At 39.4% G+C, this 25,943-nt stretch overlaps 1 protein-coding gene and 2 long non-coding RNA genes across 7 annotated transcripts in view; 1 reads left to right on the forward strand and 2 right to left on the reverse strand.

Annotated features, from left to right (window-relative positions):
* On the forward strand, positions 1–24,447 carry ccdc9b (coiled-coil domain containing 9B). 3 transcript variants are annotated; one of them, XM_078940748.1, is made up of 14 exons: positions 1–234; positions 3,475–3,582; positions 3,663–3,767; positions 3,884–4,039; positions 5,139–5,312; positions 9,329–9,378; positions 17,911–18,089; positions 18,980–19,029; positions 19,102–19,143; positions 19,230–19,326; positions 20,619–20,652; positions 20,729–21,257; positions 21,327–21,409; positions 21,691–24,447. In XM_078940748.1, exons 1-10 carry the CDS (start codon positions 223–225, stop codon positions 19,275–19,277), a joined length of 924 nt encoding a protein of 307 aa, XP_078796874.1. In that variant the 5' UTR covers positions 1–222; the 3' UTR covers positions 19,278–19,326; positions 20,619–20,652; positions 20,729–21,257; positions 21,327–21,409; positions 21,691–24,447. The 3 variants fall into 3 exon arrangements, with proteins under 3 accessions (XP_078796874.1, XP_078796875.1, XP_078796876.1); XM_078940750.1 differs by lacking the exon at positions 1–234 and adding an exon at positions 336–688; XM_078940749.1 differs by lacking the exon at positions 21,327–21,409.
* LOC110017490 (uncharacterized) overlaps positions 1–25,943 on the reverse strand; it is a 132,759-nt gene that overhangs the window by 3,767 nt on the left and 103,049 nt on the right. The window lies entirely within an intron of this gene.
* On the reverse strand, positions 9,562–14,059 carry LOC111946816 (uncharacterized). 2 transcript variants are annotated; one of them, XR_013653177.1, is made up of 4 exons: positions 13,417–14,059; positions 10,834–11,891; positions 10,432–10,748; positions 9,562–10,044 (listed from the first exon to the last, which is right to left on the reverse strand). It is a non-coding gene; the product is annotated as an uncharacterized LOC111946816 (long non-coding RNA). The 2 variants fall into 2 exon arrangements; XR_013653176.1 differs by lacking the exon at positions 13,417–14,059 and having other exon boundaries at positions 10,834–13,383.

A 25,943-nucleotide genomic window follows, 5' to 3' on the forward strand; every position in this document is an offset into this window, starting at 1 on the left:
ACAAGCAGGAGGGTGGGAGGTTTGGAGAGTCACAGAGAGGCAGGAGGAGCGGGTGGGTGCTGTGAAATCTGTTAACAGGGGAGCTCTGTGCATTTGTTAGACGTCTTGGCTGCTTGCCCAACTGGGCTCATTGTAATTGAGGCATGATCGTCGACTCCAGGCTGCCCTCCTCGCTGCCTCGGCTGCCTTGCGTCTGGACACAGCCCAGCTCTGAGCGCTGACATGGAAAGACCCGTGAGTGGCTTCTCCCGTCTCTCTGGTGTTAGGTTCCCCCCCCCGTCTTTCCTCCTCCCCTGTGTCGCAGATTTAGCTGAGGCTGCATGCATGCAGAGCTTCTCTCGCTCTTTCCCTGCTGCTGCTGCTGCTGCTTTTGTAGGAGGCAGGAACCTAGAGTGGGGAGGAAAGCCTTGGCAGCTTTTCTCTCCACAGGCCCCCCCGTCCTCCTGCTTTCACCCGCCTGCCCAGGCATGGGTGCTGCCTGGCCAAAGGCAGAACCACAGGGAAGTGTGGGTCTACCAGAACCATCTACCAGAAGCTTTGTCATCCCCCTACAGGGATGTCCCCGCTGTTGGCCACAGAGGCCGCCTTTTGCTGAGGTTTAGAGTCGGTCTCTCCATTGCGCCTATTCTTGGTGGTATGTTCTCATCGTCTGTTGTGTTTGGATACCCTGACAACTGGATCCTCTGGGGTAAGCACTTTCCAGCCTGCTGCCATTCAGAGGGAGTCCAAACTTTTTTAGTACAGCTGAACTGATACATGAAGCTGCAAATAGTTTAGGTCTCTTTAATGAAATGGCCTCAAACATCAGAGCAGCAGTTTTCCTTAAACTGATCAGCAAGCATGGTGTTGGAGCATCGCTCTGTGGTGGCTCCTCATTCTGCTGTGGTAATGTCAGACAGACGGAAACAACCTTGACTGCTGCATCGCCGCTGTGGTGCTGAGTGGAGGATTAGTGACTCACGTCGGCACATCTGCTTCCAGTCTCCAGTCAAGACCCTTCAGAGTAACAAAGCGTGGAGAGCGGCGTCCTCTCTGATTCCCTTGACAGAACTGCGAGCGGCAGAACGCACACGTTTCCTCTAGAAGCTGTGAAAAACAGCAGATGAGGCTCAGTTTGGAGAACACATGCTTTTCACTGTTTGACTGCTATATCTGAAAGTTTGCCATGTTTTTGTTGCACTTAAAGGATCACTTTGGACATTTCAACCAAAATAAGGTCTTAATGGTTGAAAAACTTTGAATTTAATATAAAGAAGAGAACATTCCAACCCAATTTTTACCTGTTTTCTGTATTTTACTGTGTCTCTGTAGAGATAACTCTCATTGGACTACTGATTGGTTTGTCAGTCTTTGATTACGTTTTAGTTGATTACAGTTTGGATTTTCTTTTTCATTTTATTATTCAACTTTCGACCTTTACGTTTGATCTGTCCTGCATGTTGAAGTCTTCTCTGGATGCTCTGGAACATCCAGCCCAGCTGGACACATAAAGGATGACAACTGAGATGCTATTTAGCTTAAACTGAACAAAATGATAGAAACGTTTTATGTAATATGAGAAAAATCAAATAGATTAATGTGAATATGGCAGTCTTAAAACGCTGGATGCTGCCCTGAAATGACGAAAGGGCCGACATATTTACACTGAAGAAAAGTTGGAATGGAATCAGAAAAGTCAATTCAAGCTTTGGAACCTAAAAAGGTTTCTTCTTCCGTCTGTGAAAAACCCACTCCAATTAAAAAATGTGCTTTTGGTGTGTTTAACATGTTCCTGTAGCCTTTTTGTGATGATGGAAGACATAGATAAAGACATTTAAGCTTAAAATTGCATTTTTTGAGTATTTCTTTTTCAAATCGTTGTGAATCAGGAGCAGACGACAAATGCCGTTTAAAAAAGCTTGTAGATGTGACGTAAGTGCAACAGTCAGTGGGCCACAGGCTCCCTGCTGTGCTCCATTCTGACACATCCACTTGAAGACACCTAGATCCATGTACGTCTTTGTTTTCCTCGTCTGAGCTGAAATCTGGCTTAAAACTGTTTGGCTGGATAGCTCCAATTTGCTCTCCATTTTTGCCGCACCCAAAATGTTAGTTTTGGGGTGTTTGGGGCTTTACGCTTGCAGGACAGCAGCTAAACAGAGAACTCTCAGGAATGGGGAGGGGAAAAGGGGCGGGATTGTTCAGCAACTCACAACCCAGAGGCAAATTTCTAATGAACTACCGCCGCTCTGCAAAAACTATATCCTAGATTTTGTTTGATTTAGGCTAAAAACGACACATTTATAACTAAATGACCACTGGGAACGCTTTTTAACCCTTGTGCTATCTTAGATGACCCCACCCTTACATTGACGTGTTCTCCCTACCATGACAAAGGTGGATAAAGGTGGAAAGATTTCATGTAATCCATGGACACCAGTGAAGATCACAAATCATTAAAGAAAAAAGGTTTAGCGCACTGTCTAGTGGGTCTAGATGACCCAACTCCCAACGTTAAAGTGCCTAGGATAGCACAAGGGTTACACAGTTCCAAATTTTATCAGAGTGGGTTTTTATAAAAAACGTGGGGATATGAAAGCCAAATTCGGTAATCATTAAAAAAACTTTTTTTTGCATTTGTGCATATAACAGGTCAGACAAGTGCTGCATTTTAAAACTCAGCATTCATTGATCTGGGAAAGTCAATGTTTGCTAACTTATCTGTATTTGTATTTCTTCTTTAGGTTCTGCTGTGTTTTTTTTTAATGTGTTTGTCACCCATTCTGTGCTCCCTGTTACCCACATCACCTCAAAGCTACAGAAACAAAAATCAAAGTGACTTAAAGTGACCTTATGTCTAGCTCAAAGACTATTTACATTGTAAACTAATGTAAGCAGTTAAAGTTTCATGGAACTTTTTCACTCTAAAGAACAAACTTGACTAGATATAGAATAAAGACAATCAATTTCTACAGTTTTCATTATGAATGGATGTAAAATTACACATTCAAACTTTTTCAATTTCAATATAATACCTTTACTTCTTCACAGATTTGAGACATTAAAATACAATTACAGCAGGATAAAAGGAATGTTGATACGAAAAACAAAGTGGAAGATCCATGCAGGTGCTCTGGAACCCAGAAGCTGCTCTGGTGTATGCAAAGCTAGCTGCAGCGCTGTGAGTACATGTGGAGTCTTTCAACCCCATGTGAGGAGCTGCAGCCTGCTGACTGCACTGGGATGTTTGGGATTCTCTGCATATGTGTAACTGAGCTTTGGAACGGGTGCTCCAACTGTGGCACAAGGGTGGATGTGTTGTGTCCTAATGAAGTAGGCAGGGTGCTGAAAAGTCTTTTCCTTCAAAGACAACATTTCCCTTTTCTTTTTTTTGGAAAGCGTTTAAAACAATTTTGAATTAGAGACATTGGCATTTGACATTTCATCAGCAGTTTAAACCCATTCTTAAAGTTTTTATGTTTTTCCTTCTCCCAGACCACTGATGACATGAAACCCAAGCGAGACCAAGAGAGGGATCTAGAGCTGGACAAGAAGATTGAGGCCCTCCGCAGGAAGAACGAGGCTCTTATGAAGAGGTACAAGGTGAGGACGGGTGTTTGCAGGCAGGTTTGGACTTCAGGTTTTCACTGAGCTCCTCAAACGTTCATGTTTCTGACGTGTAGGAGGTGGAGGAGGACAGAAAAAAGGCGGAAGAGGAGGGAATGGCTCTGCAGAGCCGAAACGGAAAAGCTGATGATCTCACCATCACGATCAGCAAGTCCACCAGTGTGAGTGTCCACAGCACTCCCAGACATTAACAACACACCCACACACTCCCAATACTGAAACCCCACCATGTCGTTCTTTGAAAGAGTTTCAATATTTCATGTTTTCTTTGGTGCAGGACAGCCGTGTGGTGGTGACAAAGCCATCCGGCAGTGAGTCACCAGCTGTTCAAGGACAGCAGGGGGCTGAGTCTGACAGGGGCGGGGCGACCCCCACGCAGGCGGCTGAGCCGGGCCAGACGAGGCAGCTGACGGTCACCATGGCTGGGAAAAAGGTGAAACCACGGCTGTGCTGATGTCTGTGTTTAAGCACTTCAGCAGCGATTTTCTACATCTCTGAGTTTGAAATGTTTTTATTTGATTATATTTTCGTTTTGTTTCTTCATGTTTTTATTGTTCATGTTTTTAGTATTTATTTTCAGCTTATGTAACTCGTATTTATGTGAATTACACATTGTGACCTGAACAGGCTGTTTGGAGTTTAATTTCCTTTGAGTCAATTTTTTAAGTGTTTAAGAGGGGAAATTTTATCATAGTTGCAAAATTGTTGGTTTATTTTTAATAGTTTTCTATCAATTCTTGAACCTAATTGGATCATTTCATTAAATGTGCCCTCAGCCCTGCAGTGAAGCTAAAAACAGGAAAAATTAGGTAATAAAAAATTATTAGAAATAACTCAAAAACTGTACACCAAAGCAAAACTTAACTTTTTTTTTTTAAGTAGTAGGCCTATTTACATGGTGGATTCAAAGTAAACTCATAGTAGCTTTTCTTGAAATACATAAATCCTTTCTAATTTTTTTATCTGGATTGAAGTAAGAGCAGGTATTGTGTTCTCAGTTATTGTTTTTTCCTGGAGATTTGCACAAAACATAAATTAAATTCCAGCTTTATTAGGACATTGAAATACTACAGAGATAAACTGCTGATGAAAATGCTAATCTTTCTACTGATGTGTTTTTAAATCAGAGGAGAAGCAAAGCTGATTAATGAGATAATAACAAAGATAACAGTTAATAACAGTTTGGTATAAGGGTAAGTGGATGTAAAGTTGATTTTGTTAATGAAAAGAAGCTGTTGATGCAAAAATGAAACAAAACAGTTTTTTTTGACTGAAAGTATTTTAGACTTTTGGTTATATGCTGGAATTTTGACAAATCTAGGTTAAAGTCTGGGGAAAATGTTAATTACAATTTGGAAAATCAGTCTAAGAAAAAACTGTGACAACAAGAACAATAATTAACTTACAGTTGAGATCATTTTTGCCTATTTAAGCTTTTTCTTTTTAGCTGCAGTTTTGTAAAAGCTGGAGGAATCAGAAACTGTCTTTTTGTTGCAGCAGCAGCTGTGGTACTCATTTATGTGACTCCCCAGGGAAAGAGGGTGGTGCGGGAGAAGCCAGAGAAGACATCATCGGACTCAGCAGACATCAGGAACCCCACGGAGGACGGACAGACCAGGAGAGTGGAGTCAGCGAGGAGGAGGAAGCAGCTGCCCCACGCCACCAACAAGAGAGATGCAGCAGCAGCAGCAGCAGCAGCAGCCCAGGTCTGACTCCACTCAGCAATCCAGCCATCATGAACTCACCCACCCTTCTGTGCCCCGCCACTCTCACACCCCCTTTGTTGTGTGTTCGTTCTCATGTGCTGCACCCATGCGTTTTACATAGCTGTCAGACATGTCGGCTGGCCCTTCCCCTCCAGTGATAGAAAACAATGCAGCCTGGAGAGGATGTGGTGCTAGTATTGAATTAGGAAAAGGGTGGGGGGGCGGTTATTGGAGATGTTGGCTGAATGAGACTCAATTTGCAAAGTGTTTTAGTTGATCACTCGAAGGTTTGAACCACAAACAACACCCAAAGGTTTGGATTTAATAATAAACCTTAAAAAGTAAGAATTTTCCAGATCTACGTTTTGATGCCACAGACGCGTTTCTTGCCGTTGTTGTTCTATTTATTATGATTTTGGGTGGAAAGATGAGGGTGTCATAAAAAGGTCTAAATATTTCAGAAAAAATATCTCAGAGCTTCACAAAGGATAACATTTTTTTTAAAACATATTCTATAAACTGTTTTGTTTACAGTGGCCAGGTTAAGCTCTGGCAGGTCTGTGACCCTGAAAGGGATACAGCAGGTTAAGAAAATGGATGTGTGAAGGTTCACAATAGGTCAATAGACAATGGTGGGTTTTCTTACAAGATATTCAAATAAATTGTAAAGAAGAACAAAAAGTACTAAACATAGTATTTCCAAAGACTAAACAAACAACTAACTGAATGAGCCTGTCCAGACTTAGCTCCAGCACATACATACATTCATTCATTCATTCATTCATTCATTCATTCATTCATTCATTCATTCATTCATTCATTCATTCATTCATTCATTCATTCATTCATTCATTCATTCATTCATTCATTCTCAGCTCCAGCACTGACACACTGGAGAAACTTTATAGACAGGGACAAACCATACTGTACACATGAGGGATGGGGAAACAAAATAATCACACATTCCAACTAATTAATCTATGAAAGCAAAACAGGAAAACAGCACACGAACAACATTTAAATGATACAAAAAAAGTCTTCAAAAAATGAACTAAATAATTTCCTTTAAAGAAGCAAAAGTAAAGGCCATGTGGAGAGTTGGCAATCCCTGCAGTTTCCCAAGTGGAATGTCCCAATCTCCTTCGCTGATTACTATGGATGGGCTCACCTGGGATGGAAACTCAGAAACAAAAGTGAATTAATATCTTACTAATTTAATAAATATAAATAATATTATATAATAATACAATAAATTAATGACTTGAATTTGAAAAATTAAAAAAATGTTATTTATTTTAAGTAAACAAAGTAAAAGTGACGTCGATTAATGATGCAGATTAAGACAGGTGTGGGTAATTAGCAAATTAAAGCAGGTGAGACTGAAATAAAACAAACAAGTTTTGTTTAATCAGACATGTTAAAGTCTTGAAAGGTCTTAAATTTAATAAAACCCTTTACTTAATATTTACTTATGCTTAATTTTCCATTAACTTACATAAATAAAGGGACCCACTATTATAAAGTGTTACCCTCCTTAATGCTTAGTTAACCAAAGTTGAAAAAGGGACCCTAGTGTTACTGCATGGTCTACATCTGTACTTGTATTGCTGACTTGTGTGTGTGTGAATGAGACAGGAGGCATGTTTGTAATATTTGAGGATTTGAATAAATCTATGATGTCTTTGGACAGCCCTGCACCCATGTGACTAATAACATTTGACAGCAATAATGATTAACATCCAGCAACTTGTTGCCTCTTCTTTGTAATTCTACCCTCTCCTATTTTCAATCATCCAACTTCTTCAACCCTGCTTTTCTCTCCCATCTCTAGCAAGTGACTCCCTCATTCACTTCCCGCCCAACAACAAATGTATACAAATATACATAATATAAAGTTTAGCCTGAGACACAAAAGGGGTTTATACAAATTGAAAGAGTAAACTCTGTCCAACACAAGACATACTCAGCTCTTATCTGTTTACTCCTCTGCTGGACAGGACAGATAAAAACCAAGATATTCGTACTCTGTCAGGAACTGGTGGTGGAGGACACAAAATGCAGGAGACCAGGCTTGGTGACAGAAAATAAAATATTTTAATAAACAAACTGAACCATGACAAAACCATGGGGAGCAGCAAGACAGAGGCAAAGCAGATGACCTGAAACCCAGACACTTAAATAGACTGAGGGCAATTAACTGAACTGAAGACAGCTGTGGATCATGAACCTGAAGCAGGTGTGTCTTACAAAAAAGAAACCAAAAAAATTACCAAGAACAACCAAAACAAACCAAACCACAGAATCCTTACAGTTATCTATCTTTGACTTTTGAAACCTTCAAGTAAAATTTTGTTAATTTAAACGATAAATGTTTTCTTGAGAAATTAAAAGTCCCATCAATTGTCACAGAGCTAGGTGTGTGTAATTTGTACTCTGCATTTGAACCAACCCCTGCAGGAGATGTGAGCTGCAGACACAGCCTTTCTCGGGAACCATTTGGTGTTTTAAGCTCCCCAATCCAACCCCTTAATGATGAGTGTCAAGCAGTGAAGCATTGGATCCCTCTGTCAGAGTCTTTGGTGTGACTTGGCCTAGATTTGACCTCACGACCTTCCAGTCACAGGGAGTACACTCTATATCTTTTGCTTAAGCTTTCTTTTTGGGGGTTTAATTGCACAGTGTTATCATACGTTACAAACAAACTGATCTAAATTTTGAAAAAAAGTTCATCTTTTGATTTCCCACTGCTTGAGATTCAGAGTATTTATACTGATGCATTTCCCCAGCTTCTCTGTAAAGTGCCGCCCTCTCAGGCCCTCTAGGTATGCAAACTTTCCAGACCAGCTGCTCTCCATAATTCTGGACCCCGAGGCTCACTCTCACACTCAATGCTCCTCCGCTTTACAGACAGCTGATCCCAACGCAGGTCTGAAAAAAAGATGCCATGCAGCAATTGGCTATGTTAGGCCTGTACCCCTGCCTGTGCAGAGACTTCACTTCCACACTAACATTTACACAACCAGTGTCTTCTAAAGCAGCCGTGAAAGGCTGTCATGAGTCCGAAAGAAAATAGTTAGAAATCTTTGCTAGAAAGTGACACAAAAAACTTGGATTGTGGTCTCCCGCCTTGGAAATACATTAGCGATGATGTAAAAGTGTGGTGTGGCTATGAGGCAGATGGGAGTGCCTGGAAATGACAGGCCTGTCTGTTCACTGTGCACACTTATAAGAAAAGGGACAACATGGTAGAGGTGGAGGTGGTATTGGGGGCTCTGTCTACGTCCTGTCTCCTCTGTGAAACTTTTTAAGTGGTCTACCCTCTTCTGGAGCGATTGTTTCCCCTTCTCCTCACCCTGTAAGGGCTGATTGGATCTAATTTACATTCAACTGCCTTCTCACCCTGAAAAGACTCATTATGCCGGCAGAGACGAGCCTGGCAGGATGCCAGAGGAGGAGGCAACGTGCTGAGGAAAAGAGGTAGAGAGAGGTCCTAAAGTTCATGCGATCGCCTGATGGCATCTGGATGTGGGCGTGCGAGTGGATGTGTGGGTGCTCATGCCTTTAGGGGCACCTCCAGACCTCTGTAGTCAGTGTTTATTGACTTCTCCCTCTTTGCTGTTGAACTGTTCCTGTTTATAGAAGTTTGACTCATGCATGGCACTCACTGGAGTTTCTGTACTGTAAAATATTTGCAAACTCTGTACCTGTGATGTAATCTGGTTGAGGTAGTGTCCATGTTTTCACTTTTTGTGTCTGTCCTCTGCTGAGCAGATGGATACTGTCATGTCTTGAAGCTGAAGGGTTCAGTTTGTCCAGGAAACCACTTGGGGGCAGTGCAGGCTTCAAATCTCTTAGTGGATGAGTCAGTGTCTTTCTCTGACTCTTGCTGTTAATGGCAGCAGCGCTGTGACTCCTGACATCCATGTTTTCTAATGCTGCCAAGGCTTTGCTGCATCCCGGTTTTGTTTTGCTTTGCTTATCTTTTTTTTCTCTTCTCCTTTCCCTTTTTCTGACAGGCGGAGGCGAAACAAGAGCAGAGGGAGTCTGAGGAGCTCAACAACCAGAGGTGTAAAAAGTACTCAAAAATTTTACTCAAGTGAAAGTACAAGTACTTAGGGAAAATTTTACTCAATTAAAAGTAAAAGTATCTGGCTAGAATCTTACTTGAGTAAAAGTAAAAAAGTACTCCATTAAAATTGTACTTGAGTATTAAGGAAGTAAAAGTAAAAGCAAGAAAGAAAACTAGAGATTCTTGTTTAAGCTTTTAATCTCAAAAAACATTAAATGAAATGCATACAAGGTTTTATCCTGCTTTAGAACTGTTTGTATTTAATTATCAAACTATAAGACAGACAATCTAATGCCAGTACACGCTACTCAAAGTTGTAAAACCTCAGATTTAACTTCAGTAGAAGCTGATTCTCAAAATTGTTAGTGTCAAGCCTAGCTCTTTTGGGGCTGAAAAGCAATCCTGCAGTGCTGAAAAGCCTCTCACAGGCAGCCGATGCGGGAAGAGGTGTATTAGTCTTGATAGAGAGGCTGCAAATAGCAGGAAACGTGAGCAGAGACTCCCTGGTGTCTGAAACACAGGCCAGATATCCATCCAACTCTTTGCTGGCTTCATGTGTTGTCGGTTTCAAAGAAGCGAAAAAATCTTCATCATCAGATGAACTGTTGGCCAATTCCTTCTTGTGGTCCAAAGGCTCCAGATGCACTCTGATGTAGTCCATGCCTACAAGCACAGTGAGCAGACACAAAGAAAAGTTTGGTTGAGGGGCTTCTGACTGGGAACAAATTTTATGGATTTTGTCATTAACTACATTTACGTGCAGTCATCTACATCTAAAATCATGCAAATCCCTTATTTTAGCATAAAATCTAACTGCATTTCCAAACCACATATGATACATATGAGTTTGGTTTCAAGAAACACTGAGGGATAACTACAACCTGCTGCAAGAATACTTTACATCAATATTCATATTGAGATCACAGCCAAAGATGGGATATAACATTCCTAAAAAGTGCAAAAATAAATAAATAAAAGAATAATTTTGGTATGGCTCAAAGGTTGCCCAGATTAGAATTCGTCAAGTGTATGTTGCTTGCATTCATTTACCTCGTTTTATGATGGTTTCATCATTTGTCCAAGAGGTCCGAAATTTAGGGAGAAGGATGGCAGCTGCTATGATCTCAGGATCTTCAAACATATGCTTGAATCGTGTTTGGATTCCTTGTTGTAGGGCATCCACAAGTGGGTCACAGTACCTGAGAGAATGGTGGAGTCGCTGAAGTTTCAAGCTTAACTGATGGACACTAGGCAGCAGCCACCCCAGCTGTGTATTCGTTTCCGCTTGCAAGATGTCGAGTACTTTTGCAACTGGACGCATTGTGTTGGCCCACTCTGTCAAGAACAGCATTTCTGCTGGATTAAACCTACAGGAGAAATCAGCATAATCAAAGAGTATTAAACAAAAACAACCCACATTTGTTTACATCGATAGAGGGGAAAAACACTTACATTGGAACCTCAAGAGAGGTGCATATATTCCGAAGTGCGCCTTCTCCTGCTTCTTTGCAAATTTGAAGAATTCTGTCAACAGCCATAAAAGTTGAATTCCACCGCGTTTGGTTTGGCCTTAAAAGCTGAAGCCGGCTTTCTGATTCAACAGCTTCAGCTGCTAGAGCCGATCGGCTGCTTTTATTCCATAAAGCTTGGCATTTGCCAAAGACAGATCTGTAGAGTTTCTTGTAGTGTTCATTTGAGAGAGCTTTTTGGGCATCAACGCTTGAGACTAGGTTAAGTAAGTGACAGGCACACTTTTGATGTTTTGGTAGCTGGAATTCGAAGCCATCGTCTTGGTCCAGGACTCGTGAGGCATCTTGGAATTCCACACCATCACTTCCCTCACCACAGCCTTCAGAATCAGTGTCATCACTTTCACACCTTCTTGCCTCAGTCTCGATATCATTGTTTTCCACACCAAAAACTCTGAAAGCCTTCATAAAGTTGGAACCACTGTCTGTGGTTGTGCAAACAACCTTGTCACGTATTTCATACTCTGAGTGGATATCATTCATGGCACTGGCCAGTACCTCAAAAGTATGAGAGCCCATTAATCTTTTGCAGGCAAGTGCAGCGGAATGTCTTTCAAGACTTCCAGGGTTGATCCAGTGAGCAGTTACACCAATGAATGACTTTCTACGTGCAGTCCAACAATCCGTTGTGGTTGCAATCCATTCAACTTCACTCATGGCAGCAGTCACTTTCTGTTTCATGATCAGAGCAGCTTCAGCTATCTTGGAGCGTAAAGTAGGCCTTGTAATGACAGAAATGCCAGGCTGCAGTGTACTAATCAGCTCTTTAAATGATGGCAGATCAACAGTGCTGAAAGGATGAAGTCCTTGAATGATGTACCTTAATATAGCTTTGTTCACAGTGACTGGAGACACATGTTTGACTGGGAAAACTGAGTCAACTTTCAGTTGCTTACTGCTGGAAGCATGGGTGGAGGTCCCGATCTTTCTCTTCTGTGCTGTCAATTTAGAGTAGTTTTTGAGGTAATTTGGGTGCATTCTCTGTAAAAACAACAAATAAATATTTATATTGTATGCAATAAATGTAACAATTACACATACACTCTCTGATTACAGCATTAAAGGGTTAGTTCACCCAAAAATGAAAAGATGTCATTAATGACTCACCCTCATGTCGTTCCAAGCCCGTAACACCTCCGTTCATCTTCGGAACACAGTTTAAGATATTTTAGATTTAGTCCGAGAGCTTTCTGTCCCTCCACTGAAAATGTATGTACGGTATACTGTCCATGTCCAGAAAGGTAATAAAAACATCAAAGTAGTCCATGTGACATCAGTGGGTTAGGTAGAATTATTTGAAGCATCGAAAATACATTTTGGTCCAAAAATAACAAAACCTACGACTTTATTCAGCATTGTAGCGTCACTGCGAAGTCGTGAACGCGGATTGACAACAGACCCGGAAGAGAATACAATGCCGAATAAAGTCGTAGGTTTTGTTATTTTTGGACCAAAATGTATTCGATGCTTCAAAAAATTCTAACTAACCCACTGATGTCACATGGACTACTTTGATGTTTTTATTACCTTTCTGGACATGGACAGTATACCGTACATACATTCTCAATGGAGGCACAGAAAGCTCTCGGACTAAATCTAAAATATCTTAAACTGTGTTCTGAAGATGAACGGAGGTCTTACGGGCTTGGAACGACATGAGGGCGAGTCATTAATGACATTATTTTCATTTTTGGGTGAACTAACCCTTTAATAAAACTGACATTTGCAGCCAATTGCACACTTTATAATGTTAAATACTTGTTGATTTTAGAAATACAGTAGCATTTAGTGACAATCAAACATTAATTTTATTTCTGATTATATTGACAAAAACACAGGACTGTAAGGCTGACATGACAGGGTGAATTGATTTCATTACATTAGTTTTGATGGTAACACTTTTACAATAAGGTTCGTTAGTTAACTACATTAGTTAACATGAACTAATAATGAACTGCACGTATACATGTTAATTTCAACATTTACTAATACTTTATATCTTGTTAACATTAGTTAATGCACTGTGAACTAACATGAACAAACAATGAACATCTGTATTTCTATTAACTAACGTTAACAAAGATTAACAGATACAGTAACAAATGTATTGCTCATGGTTATTTAATGTTAGTTAATACATGAACTAATCAACCTCATTGTAAAGTGTTACCGTTTTGACAATACAACATGTTTGGAAAAAAATTTCTCGCTTGGTTTTCTTGTGTTTTGCATGAATTCAAACACAATGAGAGCACGGAATGATAATGATTATTCAAAGCTGCAATAGGCGCCAAATTTCCCGTGGACCTAACGTTACCAATTACAAATGCATTTTAGCATTTTATTACGTGAGCCTTATATTGTCAATCGCATGCATTAGTGAAAATAGGCCTACTACACATATAAAAGGCGCGCCATCAACGTCAAAACATGCACACCCAAAAAAAAAAAAAAAAAAAAAAAAAAAAAAAAACTATCAGTAAAACAAAATACTTAATGTACTTACCTCAATATGCTTCCTTAGGTTTGATGGCGAACTTTTGAAGGCCGATATTTCTTTATTAAGCGGGAGACAGAGGACACATTTCATCTTGAATGAATCTTTATTTACACCACTTAAAGAAAAGAATTCGCGAAGATACGGCCACGGGTGCTCTTGATCCTGTGGCTGATTTTGGACTGTGCTGCTCGCAGCTGCTGATGAATCACATACTTCCTCCATTTTCTTCCACTGATTGACTGTTATAATTTCCCTAATTTCCAGGTCAAGGTGCTGTGCATTGTGGTAATAGATGTGACATGACGTCACTTCCAAAGGACCAATGAACATGTCTGACCAATTTCATATAATGTGAAAACGATTTTCATAGGCAGAATAAATAACATTTAAATTAAACTGGGCATCAGCGCAATTCAATTGGTTTGGTAATAGCAAGGGAAAATAGAATGAAGTGATCTCCAAAAAATAAGTACTTTTTGACTGTAAATAAAATTGTAAGGAGTAAAAAGTACTTTTTTTTCTAAAAAAATGTAATTAAGTAAAAGTAAAAGTATTGATTTTTAATTGTACTCAAGTAAAGTAAAAATCCCCAAAAATAATACTTAAGTACAGTAATCAAGTAAAATTACTCAAGTACTTTACACCTCTGTCAACAACAGATCAGAGCAGTGCCAGGTAAAACAGTAACAAAACCATTTAAAGGGAAACGTTTTCACTGCTCTTTTCTGCACACTATACCCATCATCACAACATGTGCAACCATGTGCACTCCTCTTTTCTTGCCTGTCCTGGTCTGCCTCCTCTTGGTTTGCGTGTTACGTCAGATGAATAGCTCAGAGCTGTTTCACAGAACAGGCGTGTGATAAATAAACCCAAGTGGCAGCAAGGAGGGGCGTTCAAAGGCTCAGCAAAAACCACACACGACAAGAGATGCTCTTCATGCCTCCCCAGGCTTTCCGTGTACTTTCCTGCTCTGCAGTTTGGGGTTTTTTATGTTGAATACGTGCTTTTAGCCTCCTTTAACATTTTAGGGGGTAAACAGAGGAGACAAAGCACGGGCCAGACTTTTAACGTTCAGCCTTCATGTCTCCGTCCCTGATGTGAAGAAATTGAAAAGTTGCAATTAGTGTTTGGGAGGCCGGCCAGTCTGCCTGTTGTAACATGACTTCCCATGAGGCCATGGTCATCCTCAGAGGATGACAGCACAGGGACAGGAACAGGCACGAACACAGATGCTCTCATCTATTAACTGGAAGAAAGAAAGCAACATGTTTACTTGGCTGTGATTCACTGACTGGGTTTCTTTGATTTCTTTGCCAAGATAAAAGAATAAGACAATTTCTAGACATCAACATTGTCAATTTCTCACAGAGGCTGTTGATTTTTGTGTGTGACGCTTCCTGGTTGTCATCTTGATTTTCTCTGAGGGATCACCAACTCACAGCCAGTTTTCTGCGACAAGTTAAAAGGTTTTCTGGAAAAAAAAACAAGAAAGAAAAAACACAATCCATTATTTAATTAACGGACGCATGGACATTATGTTTATATTGTGCAATTATAGGTCATTCATTACCCACAAATGCAAAACCACATCCCTCTATGGTCACCATCACAGTCTATTATCATCCGTCAGGGACACTGGATGACGCACATATGTTTTCATATTTAAAATGTATTTTTATTTCTAATCCAGACTTGTATATTCTTTAAAACTCCTTATGAGCTACATAATTTTGTTGCACATTCAATAACAAAAAACGGAAATCTGGATTCTAATTTCATCTACACTACCTTTATTAATGCCGTCTTAAAATGCTAAAATCAATATTTCTTTAAAAAAAATGCCATGTTTGTTAATCCAAATCACAAATCAATTTTTCCTTAAAACAAAATTCAGCTAATTTTTTTTACATTTTCCTTTGGCCCAGTTTGATTATGTAACACAATTTTTGTTCCTAGCTTTTAAGTGTTATATTTCAATTGCTTATGTCTAAATTATGTGAAAAAATGACTTCATTAAGCACAAACTTTGCTTTCATGACAACAGCACGTAGAAAACCCGTTTTTTTGTGAAAATAAAACGATTTTATTCATTTTCGTCATTATGATCAGGTAACAGGTTCAGAACACTGTTATTTTTGTAAATATTCTTTCTAAAATGTATATTTTGTTAATTACTGTCTGTACATACTTGTGCCAAACTCCATGCTACTGTGACAAGGAAATTTCCCATTCGTGGGATTAATAAGCAAATCTAATCTAATCTAAAAACAAATATTGCACAAGGAATAAACAAACACAGTCGGAAACCACTCAATAAGGTTCAGAAATGTGTAGATTTTCTAGATTTACAATTGTACTGTGAATCACTTTCTCAAAGTAGCCCCCAAATGTAGTCCCCCATCATGTTTTTCGTTATACTGTCCTTGCTGGCGACGTTCAAAGTACAATATATCTTGATGAAAGCGCTCGCCGTGCTCCTCAGAGTAAGTTCCCATGTTCTCCTTGAATTTGTCGAGATGCGTATCAAGGATATGGACTTTCAGAGACATTCTGTATCCCATTTTGGCGTAATTCTTTATGAGAGTCTGCACCAACTCCACATCGTTTTCAGCTTTGTGATTACCTAGGAAGCCATGAACAACTACAACGAAACTGCTCCAAGCCGCTCTCTCCGTCCTGTTCAACAGCTTTGCGAAATCCTCACATTCTATGATCTTCTTGATCTGTGGTCCGACGAAGAGACCAGCCCTGACCTTAGCCTCGGAAAGCTTTGGAAAAAGATCTTGGAGGTATTTAAATGCTGCTGACTCCTTGTCAAGAGCAGTGACAAATTGCTTAATGAGGCCTAACATGATGTGCGGCGGTGGCATAAGCACTTTATGAGGTTCTATCAGCGGCTCCCACATCACATTGCTCATCCCAATAGAAATCTCGGTCCGTTGTGGCCAGTCCTTTTTGCGATAATGCGCCTTAGTGTCACGGCTGTCCCAGAGACAGAGGAAACAACAAGATTTGTCTTGGTCCCTGACCGGCACGCTGAACTATGCCTTGTAGGCCTCATACATTATACGACTTGCTTCCACGGAATACTTCTTTGCTCTTGTCTTTATAAATTGTCCGCACACGTAGCAGAATGAATCAGCTGGATGCAAACAACCTCTTGATGCCACATCAAATAAATAACTTCTCTTCAACTACTAATCGTTATCCTTTCAGTCAGCAATAACACAAATTGGAATCTTGGTTCGCGATACCTGTGCTTTTATACTTGAATAGCTACTTTTGGAACGTTTGAGAACGTTCTAGAAAGTTCTGAGAGTTTCTTGAAAATTCTGGAAGTTTCTTGAACGTTCTAGAGTGTTCAGGAGAATTGTAGAAACATCTGGACAACTCCAGCAGTTCAGGAATATTCTAGGAAGGAGCTCAGCATTAAAAGGGAATCAAGAATTTTTTCGAAAACACGTGATTTTCAAAATTTCACTGTCCCGGTCACAGAAGCAAAGTTTTTCTGGAATAACTTTCTGTTCTAGACATAACGGGTTAGGAAAACACACTTTCAACCCAGGAACAGAACAAAAGTTAAAATGTGTTACATAGTGATATAAAAAACAGTTTAAATAAGTCAAACAAAATTGTCTTTAAAAGAAAAGTTTGTCAAACAATATTTCTGTTGTGTAGGACCCAAAATGCAGGAAATTAGGCCCTAAATGTAAGGATTTAATAAATAATATGACAAAACCAAGAAATAAGGGTGCAACTAAAGGGTGACAAGTAAAACCCATTTCCTCTTTTTAGTCTTTTAAACCTCCAATAAAAATGATGATTTGGTGCTTAAAATTACATTTCTGAGTATTTCTTTATTGAAATTGTGGTGACTGAGGCATAGATGAAAAAATGCTGTTGGAAAAAGAACTTTTTTGTGACGTAGAAAATATGCTAGCTGGGCTCCAAGCTCCCTGCACTGCTCCCTTCTGATGCATCAACTTGTAAACAAATAGCTACATGAATGTCTGCATCTGCATTCAAAACTGTATGGCTCCAATATTGCTCGCCATTTTTGTTGCACCAATAATGTCATGTTGAACGTGTGAGGGATTGTAAGCTAGTGGGAGAGAATGGAGAGCTCTAAGCAGTGGTGAGGGGAAGGGAGGCCGGCGTTGCTCTGTGCCAACAGTCCTGCCCACAACTCAGATTCTAATTAACTCCTGCCGCCTAGCAGAAATTATGTCCTAGAAGATGACACAGTTTTGGTTAAAAATGGCATAATTAATATAAAAGACTACTGGGAACGCTTTTACATTAGATCAAATTGGGACTCTGCATAGCAGTCTTCCATTAGGTACAGTCGAGGGTTGGCGTTATGAGTGAAAATGCACAAAAACACTCATGTTCCAGTGGACTGCCATGCTTAATGTGAACGTGTCCCCTCCAGTCTTTTATCTGATGCTGAACAGTTGAGTGGTTGTTCATTTAAAAAAAGGGTCTTTTTCCACATAGGATCCTGAAAACCAGCAGGGTGGCTCAGACCTCAACATCCCCACATCAAGAGAGGAGCATGAAGAATATCTGCGCTGGAAGAGAGAGCGTGAGCAGATTGATAAAGAGAGGGTGGCTCGCCATAAAAATGCTAAAGGCCAGTGGAGGCGGGCATGGGACATGGACAAAACGGAGAACATGTAAGGCTGAACATATGTAAGAATTTCTGAAGCTGTTTAGGGATTTTGTTATTTTGCTAGATATTTTTTTGTCACTCTAAAAATATTTTTTCCCCCCAAACGTTCGGATTTCAAAAGAAAATCAAATCTGATACAAAACAGTGCAAAATAATAATTTGACTGTGTGGGATGAGAGTCAGACAATGGGTTTGATTCAGAAAAACTCCTAAAACAACTGCATATGTTGCTGCCATAGACATGTGAAATAAATGTAAACGATTTGTATGTAAAAACTGTTATCATCAGGCAATTCCAGTGAAGATTTAAAAAAGTTTTACTATGTTGTATAGAAAGAAGCTATAGAAATCCATCATTAGAATTTATAAGTTTAGACAGGATGATGCAGGGTAATAACTGCAGATTATTAATCCTCATTCACGTATACATAATCAATATTGTCCTTCAACTGAATTTGAATAGAAGCTTAAGGAGTTGTTTCTCATAGTAGCAGCAATAAATGACACAGATGGATGGCTTGTTATGTTTTAAGCAAAGTTTTAGTACAAATAGTTAATTAATGTCCTGTTTAAGGAAACATCAAAATACAAAGAGACAAGGGAGGGTCGCTATTTTTAGCAGTGGATCCGGAATGGAATGCTTTGCCTTATTTGGTGAAGCCTAAATGACTGCCTGCAGTACAAACACAAGAGGAAATGTGCTCTCTTTTCAAATGTTGAGAGATAACTCATGGAGAATAGTCTCTGCAGAATTTCACTGTAAGAAAAATGTCCTGAGAGTGGCTGAAATATCACAGGAATTTTTTTATGAGCTTCACAATCTTGGATCATTGTAAAACATGATCATGATTTGTTTGTTAGTTGCCTCTGTCTGAACTGAGTCTGGGCTTCTAGGTTTTCAGGTAAATCCCTCGCTGATGGAGACTGGGGGGCTTCCAGCAGAGGTAATAAAACCAACCAAACAGTAATAGGAAAGGGATTTTTCAAAAATAAACACGATTTCTGAATTTTTCCAGGTGGAAGAAATCCAAGAAGAAAGGCGGGCAGTGACTCAAGAGGTGTCCCACTTATTGTTGATTATTTAACATCAAATTATCCTTTAATGTTACTTTGAAATGTTACTTTGGGTGTTCCACTGCTTCAGGTCATGAGAAGCGAGGGAAAGACAAGACAGCTAAAAACGTGCTTGTGATGAGCAGCAAAGCCAAAGGCAAAGATCGTCTGACGGGGCGAGCCAGGAGGTCAGTAACAGCTGAACGCCATGCATGAAATGCTCATGCCACTTCAAACATGGGGACATCTATCAGGACTGTCATGAGAAAAGAAAATAACAGGGTAACAGGATTTAGCAAAAAGGAAATGGGAAGGTCGTTTTGTTTTTCTGCACTGTGCCCTTGTGTACAAATTCCCTGGGTTGTCATGAGACTTGATTTAGAAGATGAGACAGCTGTTTAAATAACACAAACGTTTTCATTCACATCTCTCTGGACACTTTTTTCTTTTTTATGACTTCTTTGGCTTCTGGATATACCGAGTGTGCAGAGATGGGGGCCTGTGATGCTCAGGAGACTTTCTCGGTTTAGGTATTGCTCAGATCTTAAAGCCACAAGTCTACAAAGGTTTAAGTTGTGGATTGAAAAGCCTTCAGAACTACTTGAGTTGACAGTTGTAATCACAGTGTTTACCTTGTGAATTTTGATGTTTAAAACATTTTTTATTTAGAAATAAACTACCCCTCACACAATGTTGAGGGTGAGAAAGAATGCAGCATCCATCGATAAAAGTGTTTGAAACCGTGTTGTATATGGCTTTGTTTTCCTATGAAATCCGATTTAATGACATGGGAGTTAAAGGGTAGTTACTCATTTCAGACACCAGCCTCTAGTGGTCATTCTAGGGATTGCAACTCTGATTTGTCCTGGTTAGTTTCAAACCTGTGAATGAACATTGGGGTTTGATACCAGCTGACACACAACAAAGTTTACATTCTTGAAATTCTAGACAGTTTATTTTATGTATCCACATCTTAATGTTTTTACATTTTCATATTATTTTACTTTATTTTAATATTTTTCATTCTATATTTCCACAAATCCTTAAAGTATTTTGCACTACAGTTAAGTGTTTAAAAATGTTTTTCATAAGAAAAGGTTAGAACAATATTTTTACATTGTTGTAGAATGTGAATGCTAAACTGTGACTTTCAGTGTATTTTTAAACTATCGTTTTCACTACAAAACCCTTGTTTTTCTTCCGTCAGTTCACCAAAAAGTATTTTTAAATCATTTCTATATTCTAAATGAAGGTTTGAAACCTACGTCTTTAAATTCAACATTTAACTGCACTGATGGTTTCAGGCAAGCTTCGCTTGGTTTTGTTTCTGATGTAAAAAACAGCAACGATTATGAAAAAAATCAAATCTTTGTCAAATGTTCTCATTGTGCAGAACTTAGCAGCTTTAGTCAATCAAATTACAAGTAAAATAATGGAAGTTTTTACATGTGCAGAGGTGACAGGAGTGTATATTTTTCAGATGGCAGCCAAATGATGATGGTGAAAATCCTCAGGTAAGACCTGTAATCTTAAAAGTATGAATTACATTAGTTGAGAAATGATTGAGTGTTTGAAACAACATTTCTTTAGACTACTGACACAACATTGGAAGAGTTCCTTGAAGAACTGGATGCTCTCACAAAGGCTGATGGAGAAGAACCGAAAGATTCAGACTTGAGGGCAAAGATGAGCCCAGAGCCACAGAGTCCACTTCTTGAAAGATTTTCAACCGACAGCATGAAAGAGTGTTCCCCCCCTCAGGCGAAACCAGAGGTCTTTTCTCCTCGGGGCTCAGAAAAGAGGGTGCGCTTCTTAGAAGAGCTCATCCAGAAGCCTCCTGTGAAGCAAAAAACAATGTCTCAGGAGAGTGGCAGTTCAGAATCCAGAGGCTCTGCAAACGCTTCCTCACCAAAAAAGAGTCGGCCTGAAGGTCAAAGGTCGCAGCTGTGTGTTTGCCAGAATAACGAGGCTGGACCGTCTTCTCCTCCTGTTCCCCGGCATCAGTCACCTGACACTAAAAATGAAAGCAAACCTGGTGAAAAAGCCAAAGCTGCACTGCATGAGGGCTCCATCCAACCTGTAGAACGGACAGCGCTCACCATCAGCAACACAAACACAGGTATAAAACAACTGTACAACTGCAATTTGTTCCACAAACACAAACAATCCGTTTCTCTTTGATTGATAGAGGAACGAATAGACTCTGGTCTGTCTGTTCTGAGCAAGGAGTCAGGAGAAAGCCACCCCACACACACCACCAGCAGTGACAAGGTCAGTGCCAGAAAAAAAGGTGGTACTGGGGGGGTCTTGATGGCCGTGTAAATGGACCGATGGGTGTTTGAGGTGCAAATGGATCGGAAAGATTTATTTTGCAGCTTTTACCCAAACACCACGTTTGAGTTCTGACAGAGTGCAGAAAGCGCCAACCCATCATCCGCTGCAACACATAATCTGTCAGCCGCCCACCCGAATCGCTCATGCAGAGAAGCGGTTACATAAATAGTAAATTATAGTTTTTGCTGTAAATATCTCTGTTTTTCCTCTTTTCACAGGCAAGGGAGCACGGGAAGATCGTGTGACATGTTTTGAGGATGAACTGTAAATACAGAAATCAAAACACAGTGCTTGGATGCTTTTCGCTCTGGTGGCTTTCAAGCAAAACCTTGCTTTTTCTTTGCTGTGCTGTGTCTCGTTCAATATAGATTAGCAACAGGAAGGTGGGATCGTTTTGGAGATTTTTTTCCCATCTAAGCACTTTATGGGTATACAAGTTGGTGTACTGATATGATTTTAGTATGTAAGTATGCTGCTTGAGTGCAATATGACTGAATGTTTACATTGTACAGACATTTTAAAGTACCTGCCATGGGGCTAGCTAATCAGTTTATACCTTAGGTGACAATAAACTAAAGCTACTGTCCAATTATTTAGTGCCTAAATCTGCCTTAGATCTCTTTAAAATAATGTCTGTATAGTTTGGTTGCAGATGCACAACAGTCTTCATAGTTTAAACCCGTGAAAAAGAAAGTACTTCCTCTTTGAATGTACATTTTTTTGTGTTATGATGTACAGTAAAATTTGTTTTCTAATCCACAACCTGAAAGGAATACCAGCTTGTAATATGCTTTTTGGGACAAACATGCCATCAAAAAACAGAAAAAAATGTGAAAAGGCAAAATGTTCTAAGAGTTTGTCAGATCTCACTTAGACAGAAATGTTTTTTTTGTGATCAAATTATTAGTAAGTGACTTTTTCATCCCAGTTTATTTATAAAGTGCTGGTTCACAACTGAAGTTGTTCCAGGGTGCAAACTTTTTCAATTCCTTGTATACCAGCTCTCATAGGTTCCTTCCAAGCAGTTTAGGTCCAGACTTTGACTCCTAAAGCACTTAAGTGGCCGGGATAGGCTCCGGCAGCCCCGTGACCCCGAAAGGGAATAAATGGAAGAAGAAGGACGGATTGATGGAACATGTGATTCCAGATTTTTGTTCTTAAAGGTAACCCCAAGTAATCACACTTATGCCGCCTGACATGATAGCTTAAGTTATTACTGCTTTGTGGTCACATCTCACCAATCTGTGCAGAGTTGTCCATCCCTTTCCAAGTTGTGTGGTTTCAAATGAAACTTTGCAGACTTTAGTGATGGTGATGTGTTTAAGACTTAAGTATCATCTTTTAACCTTCCAGACAATCCATCCTTTTTAGTCTTCTTATTTTTTTTATTAAACTTTTTTGAGCTTGTCTCCTCCTCTTTATGGATGTCCCAGCACTGCAAAGTACACATTTTTTATGGGCTCTATGAAGCAAATAATCAACTGATTTGATTCACAAGATTATCAGCAGCTGACCTTATGCTCTTAATTCTGTTTAGAAACAGCCTTAGTGTGTTTTTGTCCTCCTTTACTGACTTTAAACTCATCAGAGGTTAATGACGCAGTGTCCCGAAATGATATTCTGAGCCGTTATTCACTAAACTTCAAAACCTGCAAATTTGTTTTTTGTAGGTTAATACATTAAATGCATCACAAAAAATGCTATTATATTGATTATCCTTTCAGCATTAGGAAGTCAAAAACACCAAATCATTGTTTTGCTAAAATGCATGTTTGTCAGTAATTAGGATTCAGTTTTGAACTGTTCCCAAAAATAGCTACTAATATGTAAAGTCTGCAATACAATGAAATTGCATCTAAAACTAATAATAACCCACAATAGCTTTACCTTCTATGAGGGTGGCATGGGTAAAAATTCTGCAAAACATCTCGTAAAATAAAAGTATTATTTCACTTCTTGTGTAAAACCAACTCTTAAGCACTTTGCCTTTTAAATAGACATGTGACTGAATTATGTCAAGGTAATGTATTCAAGTAAAAAATAAGAATTGAAACATTAACTTAACTTAAATAACTCAACCTAGAGTAAAATCATTTCACCAGTGACCCCTTTAATGCTCCCTAAAGCACAGCTTTTCTGTTTTTAATTAAAAATATCCTGTCTTCCTAGTGTTATTTTCAGCAGTTTTGTTCTGTAGCAGGAAAGTACTGCTGTTGTTGAATGCTGAAACAACCTATTATTTAATTTTCCAATAACTCAAGTGTTTAAAAATTGATCATTTGGGTTTGTCCGCTTCAGTCTTGTTCTTTTTTGTAAGAACACTGGCATCCAGATGCAATTCCCCTTTGGCACTGTATTATAACTGCAGCTAATGCATATTTTGTAACAGTTTCTCTTGCATAAATGAAGAAAGTTGTGCCTTGCTTATTGGTCTCTTCGTATTGAAGGTTTACTTAAGTTACATGATTTGTGTCATTTCTGTTTTATGTAATGTTTCCTTTTGTTTGTATTAATGGAAGAGAACTCTTGCCAATTGAAAGACTGATTGTTTCTACTTGACATGTATGGTTTTGTTTGTATTTATACTTTACCTATTTGTTTTTGTTGATGCCGATTATTAGAGGAGAAAAATCCTCACAAAAAGTCGGTCCTTGTTAAGGTGTGTGGGTTTCTCTGAGTAGGGGCCTTACTTTCTGTACAAAGCTTTAGTTTGAAAACATGACCTCTGATGCCTTTGAAACTCTAAATTTGGTGTATTTTAAATGGATTTTAGCAGCAGTTGAGTGTTTTTAGGAGTGTAGTTTTTTGCAGCATTACCTTCATTGAATGTCCTATATACCTGTGCGAATGAATTTGTAGAGGTGTGATCTCTGCTGTGTGGAGCCCACGTTTGTGTGCAACAAATCTTCATTTGCATCGGAGCAAATAAGAAGGAAGCAACAGAACGCCAATAAAAACCCTCAGTATTTCAAAAAGGTGTGAGTGCTTCGTTGCTCTTTTACACTTTTCCTCCTCCGCACCTGCAGCAGCATGGCACACATGTATAAAGTCATTGTCCTGGGAGGTTTGATTTTTTTTTTTTTTGTCCTAAAAAATGATTGGTTTCCTGCATGGAAACAGGTGGACAGAGATATAGATCACCTCTGCAGCATTTCTTGTTAGTGCTTGACCTTGGGCCACACTTGCCCTACGTGTTGATTAATTTAGGCTGTGCCCTCTCCAGGGCTGTTTCACTTCAAACAGTCGGGTCCTCCCATAGGTGCTACTATTTAATTATCTTCTCCCAAGGCTATCTCCATAGCAGCCTTCTGGGCTGGTACACAACGTACAGCAGGTTGCAAGCTGTGCTCTTTCCAACAATGTACTTTATGTACGATGCACTTCTTTTCAACACAAACCTGATAGATTTTGATTTCTACAAAATACACCCACTATTGGTGTGCACAACACCCCTTGTTCCATTCGATACTGAGTTAATGCTTTTAAGGGTTTGACACAATTGTACACAGCAGTGGGGGTGTTATGGAAATAGGGCCTGTAGGCTGTATTAGAGGACTGAAGTGCAGTGTAGGCTTATGTTATCTGTACTCTGCTGTGGAAAAGCTCCAGGACAGAGAAAACAGAAAGGTTTGATCAACGCAGATCTAAATGGATATTGTTTGTTAGATTTCTCAGACTTAAGTGTCTTCTCATTTCAGGATTTCATATTAACTAAGAAAAATTAGAGGAAACGTCATGTTGGTTGATGATTAAAGGGATGTATAACGTCAAAAAAAGCGTCACTCTGTAGCAAAGATTTAGGTAATTAGCCAGTGATTAATTTTCCCTTCTGATGAGTTTGATTTTAACTCCAAGGCAATAGTTCGGGTTTTTTTTAATTTTGGATGAGGACAGTTGAAACTAAGACAAGGTCAGACATGTGACCCAGAAAGAAAACGGCAGATCAGTCATCCCTCCTCATTTTTGTCACGGTTTGAAATGTAGCAGCCTTGCCTCTGGTGTTCCTGTGATCATTAGTTTGAATAAGTCTCTAAATCATGAGGACGAAATGATAGGGAGGAGTGCTATATATTGAAGATAACACAGCAATGCGTCTTACTTTGCAAAACTATTTTTTGCAGAAACGTTGACCATGCCAGTCTGAATGTGCCCAGTGTTGTATGCTGAGCAGCACTGGACCTGGTAAATTTAAGGATAAGAGTGCTTGAAGTAGTGCTTGTAGTAATCTCTGAAGAAGGGAGTAACCTTTGAACAAAAAAAACGATTTCTTGCATTTTAATTGTCACAATTAATGTACGTCTTATTATCCTAATGAATAGTTTGTTTCTTGCTACAAAGCGAGTGATGTCATCCTTATATTTTTAGGGAGCAGTTGAGCCTTTTTAAATGAGATAATGCAATCATCTGCATGTAGGTTTGCTGTCTTATGTGCTGTGTCCTCAGTCATATATATATAGATCCCAACAATAAC

The sequence above is a fragment of the Oryzias latipes genome, chromosome 22, assembly GCF_053564925.1.
Source record: "Oryzias latipes strain Hd-rR chromosome 22, Olatipes_Hd-rR_3.1".
Taxonomy (NCBI): Eukaryota; Metazoa; Chordata; class Actinopteri; order Beloniformes; family Adrianichthyidae; genus Oryzias; species Oryzias latipes.